This window comes from Mycena indigotica, assembly GCF_014461135.1.
Source record: "Mycena indigotica strain 171206Taipei chromosome Unknown Mind.scaff0001, whole genome shotgun sequence".
Lineage (NCBI taxonomy): Eukaryota > Fungi > Basidiomycota > Agaricomycetes > Agaricales > Mycenaceae > Mycena > Mycena indigotica.
In genome coordinates, this window is record NW_023503000.1 from 2,311,491 (window position 1) to 2,323,784 (window position 12,294).

The 12,294-nt window shown below is 50.2% G+C and overlaps 5 protein-coding genes across 5 annotated transcripts; 4 read left to right on the forward strand and 1 right to left on the reverse strand.

Annotated features, from left to right (window-relative positions):
- Positions 1–1,579: 1,579 nt before the first annotated feature.
- Positions 1,580–2,824, forward strand: MIND_00064500 (uncharacterized protein; the record flags this gene model as incomplete). Its single annotated transcript, XM_037357605.1, has 3 exons — positions 1,580–1,817; positions 1,868–2,586; positions 2,633–2,824. The coding sequence occupies exons 1-3, from the start codon at positions 1,595–1,597 to the stop codon at positions 2,822–2,824; spliced, it is 1,134 nt and encodes a 377-aa protein (XP_037225515.1). The 5' UTR covers positions 1,580–1,594.
- Positions 2,825–2,847: 23 nt separating this feature from the next.
- Positions 2,848–4,012, reverse strand: MIND_00064600 (RTA1-domain-containing protein; the record flags this gene model as incomplete). The annotated part of the gene is made up of 4 exons (XM_037357606.1): positions 3,862–4,012; positions 3,434–3,815; positions 3,149–3,386; positions 2,848–3,105 (listed from the first exon to the last, which is right to left on the reverse strand). The coding sequence occupies exons 1-4, from the start codon at positions 3,881–3,883 to the stop codon at positions 2,848–2,850; spliced, it is 900 nt and encodes a 299-aa protein (XP_037225516.1). The 5' UTR covers positions 3,884–4,012.
- Positions 4,013–4,581: 569 nt separating this feature from the next.
- On the forward strand, positions 4,582–5,874 carry MIND_00064700 (uncharacterized protein; the record flags this gene model as incomplete). The annotated part of the gene is made up of 5 exons (XM_037357607.1): positions 4,582–4,619; positions 4,669–4,741; positions 4,786–4,838; positions 4,888–4,952; positions 4,997–5,874. 5 exons carry the CDS (start codon positions 4,582–4,584, stop codon positions 5,872–5,874), a joined length of 1,107 nt encoding a protein of 368 aa, XP_037225517.1.
- A 1,200-nt stretch (positions 5,875–7,074) lies between these two features.
- Positions 7,075–10,756, forward strand: MIND_00064800 (MFS general substrate transporter; the record flags this gene model as incomplete). The annotated part of the gene is made up of 18 exons (XM_037357608.1): positions 7,075–7,289; positions 7,343–7,614; positions 7,667–7,695; positions 7,750–7,818; positions 7,869–7,928; positions 7,972–8,024; positions 8,075–8,165; positions 8,213–8,351; positions 8,398–8,425; positions 8,472–8,667; positions 8,724–8,745; positions 8,795–8,892; positions 8,941–9,005; positions 9,058–9,093; positions 9,142–9,348; positions 9,508–10,568; positions 10,619–10,689; positions 10,736–10,756. 18 exons carry the CDS (start codon positions 7,075–7,077, stop codon positions 10,754–10,756), a joined length of 2,733 nt encoding a protein of 910 aa, XP_037225518.1.
- Positions 10,757–10,983: 227 nt separating this feature from the next.
- MIND_00064900 (uncharacterized protein) lies at positions 10,984–12,199 on the forward strand (the record flags this gene model as incomplete). Its single annotated transcript, XM_037357609.1, has 6 exons — positions 10,984–11,041; positions 11,089–11,239; positions 11,288–11,396; positions 11,447–11,867; positions 11,917–12,056; positions 12,116–12,199. Exons 1-6 carry the CDS (start codon positions 11,008–11,010, stop codon positions 12,197–12,199), a joined length of 939 nt encoding a protein of 312 aa, XP_037225519.1. The 5' UTR covers positions 10,984–11,007.
- Between the last annotated feature and the right edge of the window lie 95 nt (positions 12,200–12,294).

Consider the following 12,294-nt stretch of genomic DNA (forward strand, 5'->3'; position numbering starts at 1 on the left):
CGGGCCGGCGAAGGTTTATTTCAAAAGGGGTGGTCCGCCAACGGGCCGACGACTCGGAATGGCATCACCAAAAATTGGGGTTGGCAAATAGCAAGGCAAATAGCGTTGTTACATAGTAGTACATTCGCACACAGCTCCAGAGTCTCAGAGATTTATCCCACTTCGCTGTTGAAAGTGGATCAACCAACAGCAAAAACAACACATAGAAAGGCCAACCAATTGTTCGATAGCAGCCCGTTCTTGTGGCGAGAGACCCGCTAATTGTGCTGGGGTTAGATTCATAAGGATCGATAGTGCGTGCTATGATTTGCCGTCAAAAACGAGTTGGCGGGCGATGTTAACAATCACCTGTTGCTCAGCGTTTCCACTATTTGGGAAGGGGACTAAAACTGGCGGTGGTTGGCCTGGCAAATGTGTTGGAGGCTGGCTATATTGTTGGGCTGGAGCTGGTAAGTAAGGAAACGGCTGCGAGAGGGAATCTCTCACGATAGAGGGGCACATTGGTGTATACAGGCATTGGCGGTGGCGGGCCCGGGGTTGGCTGAAAGATTACAGAATGAGGTGGAATCGGAGGTTGAGTGATGGGAGGAGGTAGTGAATATGCATTGAACGCAGAAGCCGGTGGTCCAGTTGATGAAAAGGCAGTTGGAGGTGATGGAGCATAGGTTTCACGGGCAATGGCAGTATCAAGAAGCTGTTGCAGTAAATCTGGGGGAATAACCCCACTAGCAGCAAAACCAGTGAAGACAGCAAAAGCAATCTGAGGGTGATGCCGGAGAAGGACCAATGCATGTTTTGGATGGGTGAATACGAAAGCCTGAGAAGAAAGATCAGATTGGCTCTGAGACTTTGAGTGCCAACTACCTTCATTTGAGCGAGGATCTCTTGCAGCTCGACGGAGCTACGCTCATGGATGAATTGTCTAATGGTGTCCACTGCTTGTTGACCAGGTAGCAGTGGCTTGCCCGAGGGTACGGCGGAGAGAATCTCTTCTCCGTTGCTCTGACCACTGTCATTGCCATTCCAACCATCTTCACTCTCGATAATTTCCCCGCCTTTGGTCGTCTTGCCTTGCAACAATGGATCACTTTCTATAGTCAAAAGAGTGAGTAACATCAACAATGCAACCACAAGCAACAAACCCGCTAGATCAATCCGTAACAAACGACCGCCAACTTCGATATTGTTGAGGTTGCGAGCAGCAGATAGAGCAGTGGCATGGTCTTGCAATTAAGTTGAATATAGACATGGGATGAGGTAATAACAAGTGCACCAGCAAACTCGCAGAAACCATAACCTTTGGGTTTTCCGGTGTCTCGGTCGAAGACCAGTCTGTTTGTCGATAGCTCATCAGATACCTCGATCGAAGCGTCGGGGGATACGACGAAAAGAAATAGAAAGGAATAGAGACCTGAAGGCGACAACTGGGCCCACAGAGTTGAAGACGTCGATCAATGCATCTTCACTGGTCTTGAACGGGATATTACCCACTGGTAGAGGATGATTTGGAAGGCTACCGGCGAGCACAAAACACACCAAACACAACCTTACTCATTAGTGGGTGACAAGCGTGGACAAACTTTCGCACGCTCACATGCGTCTCAAAATACAATGCTCTCAACCACCGCTCAAATTTTGGTTTGCACCTGGGGATCACGAATGCTGCACAACCATCGGTGACCTCAAATCCGCGTTGACGAAACTGTTGGACGAAGTCAAGCCACTCAAACTGGCCCTCGATGGTTTCGAACTTTTGGATAGAAGCCAAATAACCCATGTTCTGCGCGATGGAGATCTGGTGGTTGTAGCTAGTAGTGGTATGTGGCCTGGTCATCGTTACATTGGTTTGACTGGCGTAATAAAAAAGGTCGGAGCGGAACGAAACGGAAAAGAAGCAATTCTACGTCGTCGTCATCGTCGTCGTCCGACTCGAGTTCCTCTGAGTCTGAGTCTGACTCTGACTCTGACTCGAGTTCGAGCAGTTCTTCTGCCTCTTCCTCTCCAGCCAAACCACCTCCAATATCTTCATCCAAACCTAATGTTCCGCCTGGTCAAGGCAAACCATCGACGCGTTCACGCAATGCTCGTCGAAAACTAAAAGCACTGGCTCTCAAGACCGCGACTGCCACTCTCCCCGCCTTCCTTTCCGCCACAAACTCAACGCCCATTGCGCCTGTTGAAGTTTCGATTCCCTTGCAGAGTGAAGCCGAAGAGACTCTGAGGGTGCAGATGATGTCCATGCTCCCAAAATCGAAAAACAAGAACAAAAGCCGGAGGAATTTCGATCGAACAGATGCACAGGCGCGTAAAATTGTCTTTGATCAAGAGGAGACGGCGTCCCGCCCTGCTTTCATACCGCCATCAGCATTACCGCCGGAACGCATCCCGCCCAACGTATTCATCACCTCCATTGATGTCGAGGAGGGGATCAGACGCCGTCCAAGACAATCACAAAGACCAAAGCAGGAATATATGCAAGATGTGCAAACTGTGCTTGATGAGAAGGTAGTTGGATTGGACTGGGACAATTCCCCAATAATCGACTCGCATTCTCAGCTTGCGGCGAACCAGATCATTGGATTCTCCGTTCGTCATCCTTGCGGTGTCGGTTAAGCCACTCACGTCGTGCAAGGGACTAATCATTGACATGACAACAATGTCGCCAGTCATAGGAAAACGACTGGGACGAGTTCAATCATGGACTGACGAATTCATAGTCGTCACGCGGGGGATCGAAGGCCCACATGGATTTGAGGACGAGGAGGTAGAAGAGGAGCTAGACTGGAGCGAGGTCCAGGGTCAATGGAAAATTTTACAGGCTTGATCTTCAAGAAAATACTATCCATACTACTGCAACGGACTACTAGACTGGTTCAGCTTCTCCAAATCGCTCCTGCGGCGCTGCTTCTCTTCCTTGCTCTTCTTCTCCTTCCTCGGGAATTCGCTGTCTGGTCCAACCAACACCAGAGCTGGATGGGATGCATTCAGCAGTAGAAGCGCTAGAAACATCGGCAGCGCCTCGGTCGTGTAAAATGGTGCTTCTGTCATGGTGATGGGCGAAAAGAGTCCAGATGAAAATTCGATAAGGCGAAAGATGATGCGAATCTGTGGTCGTGAGCATGCGGTCAAGGTCGTGAGCCCGGCGCACCGTAATTAGGACTATGCATGCGTATATGGTGTACAGTGAGCGTTTCCAGCCCTGGTCATTCGATTCATCGATTTCTTGCATCCGGAAATGGTAGCGGACGACGAGGCCTGTGAAGAGAAGAACAAAGAATTGCTGGAAGCCGATCCCACCCATGTAGACGTGGATTCCGATGAGCATGAGTTTCGCAGAATTGTCAGGATTGATCAGCGACCCTCCTCCTGCCTGAACAAGGAACGCTCTACAAGCCCATTAAAGTGATGTCTTTTATCCTATCAATGCACTCACATTATATCCAGAAGAACAAAGATCACGGAGAGGCGCTGAGCACGAATACCCAATAAACGCTTCTCGGGAACGAAAAGGTAGATCAGACGCGCCATGACGACGTACAAGAAAGCATTGATCCACAGTGGCGAGAGCAAAATTAAGAGCTGTGACGGGACACCATATGCCCCAGAGGTGGTGTGAAGTACCGACAACACACGAAGGACAAATCCTCCCGTTTCCCAGGCAGCACCCATGATGACGACCCAGCAGAAGCGCTTCCGGTAATAGACGGCTTGAATCAAGTGCACGATTAGGCTGAGCCCAAATAGGGCGGAGAAGAGAACTGCAGCTGGAAACGAGGGACAATACAGAAAGTTATAATTTTCGTTTGTGCGAGGGTCTGGTGAAGTAAGAAACCAGCAGGCATCATGGGGCCAGCAGCGTACCCATGCATTGCACGTGGACCATCGTAGAAGTCGAACGCTGAACGGTGCGATGCCAGAGAGAGAATGAAAGTTGAAATTGAACGGGAATTGGTACATTCGTTATTTCTGGCGATTTATATAGCTCATCAGATTGAGGGCGAGGCCATAGCTGTACAGCAGCCCGCAAGGAGTTGGCCTCCTCGTGTGGAGGTGGGAATGGAGACTGTTCGATATTTCTAGAATCTGTCTTGACCGCAGCACGCAGTAGGTGATTTCTCCAGATCCGTCGGTGTGTCTGCATAGCGTACATTCATACCGCTGAGCTAGAGATGCCGGGGACAATTTATCTAATCTTGACTGGAGATCTTTTCATCGAATATCGTTTCAACTTGAAGAAGATGCGAGTGCAAAGCTGTGAGATCCGTGAGGAATCGGCGTCGCCAGAGCCTATATACTAGTGCAGCTTCTGCTTCGTGTGGGGGGATAGCAAAGCCAGAAATAGTGTTCTGTACGCAGGATAACCTCTTGGGATGTTCAAAGCAAGTGTCGAGCTATCTGATGGCAGTGATTGATATGTGTGATGGCGTCACAGCGATCTGGTTTGTTGACGAATCATCATGTTGGCGTGTCCGCAGTCTTCGTTTTCTGCAGCCGGCGCCGCACTACACGTCTCTGGGTACGTGTCTTCCCGCAGCATCCTATCGTATTTATACCTTGCAGGGGTCATGACGTCCTGTCAAAATGAATCGCCCCAACCACTTGCGCGAAACGATCAGCAGGCAGGGTCCAGATAATCGGAGTGTTTGGTTAACTAACTCAAAATATTAGATTTGAGAATGTCTACGTCAAACCGATGAAGGAGTACGTGAAAGAGGCGTATACCCAATCTCCATTCACAACGGTGCGATAAAAAATTTCTTGTGTTCACTGTTGATGGGTAATCAGACTGTCCTGGTCATATTCGCGGCTTCCAGTATTACTCCAATCGTTTCAGCCGTGTATGTACCGACTGGTGTGTGCAATATCGGTTCTAACTGGCTTCGATAGAGCTTTAGCATTTTTTGCTCTGTGTCTCTCTCTTGCTGTTTGCTCGCTGGCCATTCTTGGCATTGGTGAGCACCGTTGTAGATTCATCCCAAATCTCACAGGCTGGTAGCGCTATCCTTGGCTATTGTCCTTTCCACGACATTAGTCTCATCAACTGCCTTGGCTCTCGTCGGTCTCGCCATTGCGCGCCGCAAGTCCATCTTTGCGGCGCGTGATACTAATAATAGAGGACAAGATAGCGAGGCTATCGATAGTGACTCTACCCCAGAAGCAGTCAAGCCCCGGCCTAGATCATTTGCCCATATCTTCGCCCGTCTTCGACCGCGTGCAGTTCACCCTCAACGGCGCAAACTGCGTTTGCTCTTGTTTATCGCCGGCTGCGAAGTCATCTCGCGTCTCCATTTTCCTCGTATTATCCGGTACAGTTTCCTGTATCGAACTTTCCTGGGCCCAACTCTCTTTGGACCTTGGGGTCAGCGTGGCCATCCTTTACAACGCTTACTCTCGCTTCCATTTTTCCTCACTCGCCGCTCTGTCCGCATTCTTTTCCCTTTACTCTGGTCAAAACCCCTCATATTTTTTACCCTGGGCGCCTTCATTCTCTCTGGAAAACTTCGGCGCAATTTGATACGATTCACAATCCGACTCGGACGCACATCCTATGCGCGGTTCCAACAATCAGAACTGGCAGATGCGTTGGGTAGCGTCCCGTGGAAGGAATATGCTGCCACTGGTCTCGAGCATGGCGAAGCAATGGGTCGTGCCATGATCGCCTCTCTCGTTGCATTGCTTCGGGCGTTGGACGATGCGACAGCTGAATCACGTGCTGGGAACGCACAAGATGGACCAACGGCGACCAGCCAAGTGTCAGGTCCCCAGGATAACGACTCGACGGAAAGCTATGAAATGGTCCCACCAGCCGCAGAGCAGACAACCTCCACTTTGAGAGCTCGCAACACCGTCCAGGCAGATGGAGAGGAATACTAGGACAATGGGAGATCCCCGAATTATACGATTCAAAAAGGTTGCTAGCTTGTCAAAATTCTAGGTTATGTACATTGAATCGACAAATTCAGTTTTGTCACAAGTATACTGCCAATTTCAGCTCGTCGCGATGATGTTCCAATCTCCGTTTTCGTTGGATTCGATCGTTTTTTCAGCCTCCAATCCAGTAACTGTTGTTCGTAGGGGCATGAAATGAGAACAAGTGATCCACATCTTTCCAGTCCAATCGGACGATTCCTGACGAATCATAACAAGGATCGTAGATTGAGAGTGACTCGGCATTGCCGGGCCGGAGCGGCCCACATGAGCCGACTAACATCAAGCAGGCGGCTGTCAGGGATCGGCGCTGATTAGATCATCATATTGTGACAGTGATTGCCCAAGGTGCCAAGGCCCTTTGATGGCAGAGGCCTCTGGGGCCCTTGGCCAGGGCCCTTGGGCTCCGAGCTGCCAGACTCAAGGGCCTTGCAAGGCCCTTGTGATTGGATCATGATCGCATCAGTCAGTATAATCTGTATCACGTCAACGTGTTGATCCCATACAGCAAGATGAGATTGATGAGCAGGCGGAGGTACAGCACCAAAACGATCTGGCTGATGCCAAAGCTGATGCAATCCCCAATGATGGCGCTTTGTACCTTTTGGATGACAATGATTATGTCCAGAGTCTAGGAGGCCCTTGGGGGCCCTTTTGATCGCGATCATCAATTTGATCGTGATCATCAATTTTTTACTTCTCTCCCTTCCAAGGCCCCTGGGTTCCCGCTGCCAGCCAAAGAGGCCTCTTGGGCGATCACTGTATTGTGACGAGTCAAGCACTTACTCGTCAAAACTTCCAATGTCGCAAAATCCCAAGTGCCACCATATTCAACGCCGAAAGAGTGAACGATCAGAGCTGTGCGCGCTGACCTATTAGCTCACACGTTGACGTCAACTGGTTTACAATGAGAACAGACCCAGCTCTGCAAACTCGGGAGGGATGTTGGCTTGTCAATGCGGTGATGTTCTTGCAGCGCTAGCCGCTCGACTTCTCTTCAGGAAACATTTGGAAATTCGAGGGATAGCGACAACTGCAAAGGCCGGGCCGGTGCAGGGCCGACCTCGTCAGGCGCTCCATTCTCCGAAGAGCTCATATAGCTCATGGGTTGACTGACGATACTTTCTTCTTAGGACGCCCACCGTCATGGCTACGAACGACAAAGCTGACGAAGAACGCATCGAGAAGGGGTCCGGTCTCATCTCGCCCCCACAACACGGTGATGCTGCACTCGAAATCCTGGGCGACGGAGCTACTCGCCATGAAATTACTGACGAGCAAAGTGCGGCCGTCTTGCGCAAGATTGACAGATATGTTCTGCCTGTTATGCTCATGGTTTACTTTCTGCAACAGTTGGACAAGTTCGTATCCTTTCTTCAGGTTAAGTAGTTCGCTGCTCAACCCTGGCCGCCAGATCTTCACTGAGCTACACGTCCGTCTTCGGCATCGTGGCAGAGACGGGGCTTGTTGGGACGCAATACAGCTGGCTCAACAGCATTGTCTATGTCGCGCAACTCATCTGGCAGCCGTGCTCATCATATTTCCTCGTCCGACTGCCTCTATCCAAATACCTGTTCGTCAACGTGTTCATGTGGGGAGCCGTAGTCGCCGCAACCTCTGCAGCAAAGAACTTTGGTGGGCTACTAGCTGCGCGCTTCTTCTTGGGTCTCTTCGAAGCGACCGTGGGTAGGGCACTTTTCTCATCCTATATATATCGTTGATTGACACTCGAAAAAAGCACCATGTTTCATAACGATAACCCAAATGGTATGTCGACCATGCTCCCTCGAAGAGTCGGCCATCGAGCAATTCAACTTGTAGTGGTGGAGGCGCCGAGAGCAAACTCTGCGTCTGTCTTACTGGTTCGCAATGAATGGATGCACTGGCATGGTGAAAGGTTCAACTTGGGAACTAGCAAATGGAAATCTCAACTAGTTCAGGTCGGGTCTCTGCTGACTTACGGACTTGGCCATATCCATGGCCGGCTCCATTCATATCAAGTATGTGCTTTTATGACGTTTTCTTCAAAGCTAAGCTAGTCAGGTCATCTTCCTCTTTATCGGACTTTTGACGGTCGTCTGTTCGCCGGTTGTATAGTGAGTTCAAGTTTCAGGCGCAAAATTTCGACCATTGAACGCCGCGAAAGCTTTGCGCTTCCCGATTCACCCACCAAAGCCCGATTCCTCAATCATGAAGAGAAAGTAGTTGCGATAGAGAGGTTACGAGCCAATAACCAGGTATTTCCTTCCATTGGTTTGCAACTATTTTTCAAGCTTTCCTGCAGGGCACTGAAACGAAGGTCTGGAAATGGGACCAAGTACTCGAGGTGTTTTTGGACATCAAGACATATCTCTGGTTTTCCTTGCTGTTTCTTTGCGCTGTACCTAGTGGTGGTATCGGATCTTTTGGGCCACTTATCATCCGTGTGTGATATGTTTCTTCTTCTTACGCCGACTTAATTCGTGGCAGAGGGTTTCGGGTTCAGCAAATTCAATACGTGCGTTTTCTTTTTTCAAGCATCCATATCGTTGATGAGTCTATAGAATTTTGTTTAATATCCCGTTTGCTGCGTTGCAAATTGTTCTTACCATTTCCGGCGCAACAATTTCGACCAAGATCAAACTGAAGTGGCCTGTGATCTTTGGATTTGCTCTCCCTCCAATTGCCGGGGCGTCAGCGCTGATGGTTCTGGGGAGGGGGGCAGAGTTGCGAAACAAACTCCTTGCCTGTTACTATGTGGTCAGTGGACGACATATATGAAACTTGTCAGCACTGACTCAAGATTCATTGTGCAGCTTTCTTTCTTCTCTGTGCTGCGTGAGTAGAGCATAATTCAGCACTAACACGGTTGTTCAATCTTCCCTAGAGCCATTGCTATACACATGGAGTTCGCAGAATGTCGCGGGGCATACGAAGAAGACATGCAACACTGGTCTCGTGTTTGTGGCCCAGTGTGCCGGGAATGTGAGCAGTCTGGGAGTTCATTGTTGTTTGGCACTGAGCAGACCACAGATTCTCGGCCCATTGGTGTACAAGACAGAAGAAAAGCCGTATTATAGGTCGGGCCTGATCTGCGAGTAAGTGGTGTTTCTTTGCTTCCTGCTGAGCCTTCTGACAAAATACACCTAGTTTGATTTGCTGGATTGCGCTTGCTGTTCTTGTTTTGTGCGTAAATTCCATGCTTTGCTAGAGTTTAAGGCTCACCATAAGCAGGATTACCGCGGCATATCTCCACTACCTCAACGGTCGGCATGCGAAACGACGTGTTGCATTGGGAAAGACGAAAAAGGTTGTTGATACGTCTCTGGAGAGCGCTAGTGAGGTGAAACGACGCGCAGCGGCCAATGAAGGAGAGGCCGATAATTTGCAGTCATTCGACGACTTGACTGACTTGAGAAACGAGGACTTCATCTACGTTTTGTAAATTGTGCTGGAGTTGAGAAGAATTCTTATGGCATCAACGTGACATGTGACCGTGATCTATTTTTCTGCTTGTATGTTTCGCGCTGTGCGGACTGGCCTTGTCGCACAGTTACGGCGGCCAGTATTTCAGCCTCCACGACGGCATTTTGCGCCCAGACCGCACTTTATTCCTCCTTCCCAGCTGGATGTTACGCGGTGGGATGGGAACATAAATGACCCAGAGGCATTTATTATGGACGAGGATTTGGAGGAGAATAGAGCTGTGAGAGAAGAAGATTTTGAAGAGGAACAAGAATTTGAAGATGAAGAAGAAGGAGAAGAAACTGCTGAACTAGAGGAAATGGTAGAAGAAGAAGAAGAGCCTGAGGCGGCCAAGGGAGACGGCAAGCGGATACCACTACCGCCCAAGAAGCCACCGACATCTCCCAGTTTCTACTCTGGCCGGGCCGCCTTCTACGACCAGCTATCCCAAATAGAAAGTGCCGTCCAGCATACTCGGTCAGCCCTCCAAATGCTCCAGCTGCTCCCCCTTCCCGACTTCGCCCGTCGCAGTCTGCCTGTCCGTCACGCGATATGGAAGAGCCCACGCGAAATTGCGGGTGACTTGGGCGTCACGATGTCCAGCTCCCGCTATCGAATACTCACCCGTCAACTTGGCCAGTTGAACGAATACCTCCGCATCGCCGAGGCCGCTGGTTGCGACGACCTGGCGGAACGCACGCGTATGCTTCTCAACCTTTTCGAGAGTGCCTCGAAAGAGGCGGCACTGACGCGTGGAAAGCGAAAACGCCTCTACACCGACCAGCTCGGCCGCTCCTACACTTTTGGCAAGCGGAAAACAAGCACGGCACGTGTGTGGATGGTCCCCGTGATCGTAAAACCACAGGAACTCGATGTTGTCGACCTGGAGAAGATCCAGTCGCTCGACGAGGCGGCTGCACTCGTGACCTCGCAGCCTGATCGATTCTACGAGCCGCAGGTCGTGCCCAACAGCACAATCCTCATCAACAATATCCCATTGGGCGAATTCTTCCCTGTTCTTGCTGACCGTGAACGGGTGGTCAGGCCGCTCAAGATTGCTGGTCTGCTCAGCGCTTATAATATCTTCACGCTTGTCCGCGGGGGTGGGACGACAGGCCAGTCCGGTGCACTTGCCCATGGTATTGCGAAAGGTTTGATCGTCCACGAGCCGTCCTTGGAAACTCTCATGCGGAGAAGTAAGTTTCCTCCCTTAGAATATTGGCGTTTTACTTACTTGACATCTCAGCAAAATTACTGCGTCGCGATCCTCGTATGGTGGAACGCAAGAAGCCTGGCCTGGCCAAAGCCCGCAAAGGAGTCAGTCCACAGTCCTTGCTCCTCTCCCCATCTAATCTTTGCGCAGTACACTTGGGTCAAGCGTTAGATTGGTTCATTTGTTTTGTGGCGGCGGGAAAGGATCTGGTAATTGCATCTGCTGTAGTAGGGATGCATTTTATAATACGCTTGAAGAATGGAAACAACTCCGTTTGGCTAATGACCAGCAGGACAGTTGTTGCTAATGGGAGTTCAGAGTTGCTGTCTTCGTCCACTTTGTCGTCCTATTCTCTGTCTCGCAGCTGCTTCGATCATATCTGAATCAACTCCTATAGCGAAGAAGACTCAGCTACAACGGCAATGGATCTCCTCGCCCCAGAAATACAGACAAGCGGTATGTAGCCCGCTCGACTGCCCATGCTGACAATGATGGCTTCGTAGTTGAGGATCAATATGCTAGCCGTAAACTAGAGCTCGAAACTGCCATTAAAGAGCTACTGGGGGAAGCCTACATCGTCGATGTCGACCTGTGTGCCGTCTGGCCATATGCAGAGCGAAATGGGGGCTCAAATTTTGGTGCTACCATCACTGGGTCATTTTCTTCTTCGCATATGTTGCAGTAATTGATTTTTTTTTACAGGTATTTCGAAGGATTCATCGCCGCATTGAAACGTTACGTGAGGATATACGGAGAGCCAGGCAAGCTTTGCTTCAATCGTGTGGTCACAGAACGCACCATCGAGCTCAAGGTTGGTGCCGTTCTTTGCTAATTACAGCCGCCAACCTGTAGTTTGCATAGGTCAATCCACTGGGCGAGGAGTATTCGTCCGCTATATCGGCATCGATAACCCACGGCGTGTACGCTATTCTATTTCATCCCCGTTGGTTTGGCACACCAATGTGTGTCCCTCCCCGCGACCACGGCTTCGAGGTCATCCGGCGCGAAGTCGACCGTCTGCAGGTGCCCATGAATCTGCTCGGCCATTCCTTCACGCTTGTTGCCCAGCACTCGGTGGAAAAGCTATTCGATTCGGAGTCGGCGCGTCTGCAAACTGGATTCAGCCGGCTCCTCGGGGTCCCGGTCGTGCTCGATCCGAACTGGGGCGAGGTCTACGCCGCCCTACAAGCAACGCGCCGCTCACATGACTCGGATAACGGCCTCGGCCAATATGCTTTTCGCTGCTTTGAAGACCTTTACGATCGACTCGAAATACTACCAGGTCAGCCAGCCGCTATTCACTTGCGAGCGCTATAACATGAAGCTACCAGAACTACGAGACCCCGCAACGCAGCAGCAGATTCGAAGCCGCCTGTCCGAGTCGACTTTCACCATCCGCCTTCAGGTCCTGCTTCAGAAAGAATCGGACATTGATCTTGTAGTTGTCCAATCGGGCGTAGCTCTGATCCAGGTGGGTATTTCATTTCTTTGTGCCCCACTGTCAGCTGGCTGAATAAACTTTGCTGCAAGTTCACTCCATCTCTCTTTCTTCACGGTGATGGGTATCGTGACAAGGGGGCCTGGCTACTCAAAGATATTCTCCAACTCGAGTAAAGGCAGAAAAAGACTTAGTATTACTATCAAGACTAAGTAGGGATGCACTTATAATACACTCGAAGGAGCAGAAAAATAATGTTAAGCAGTGATAA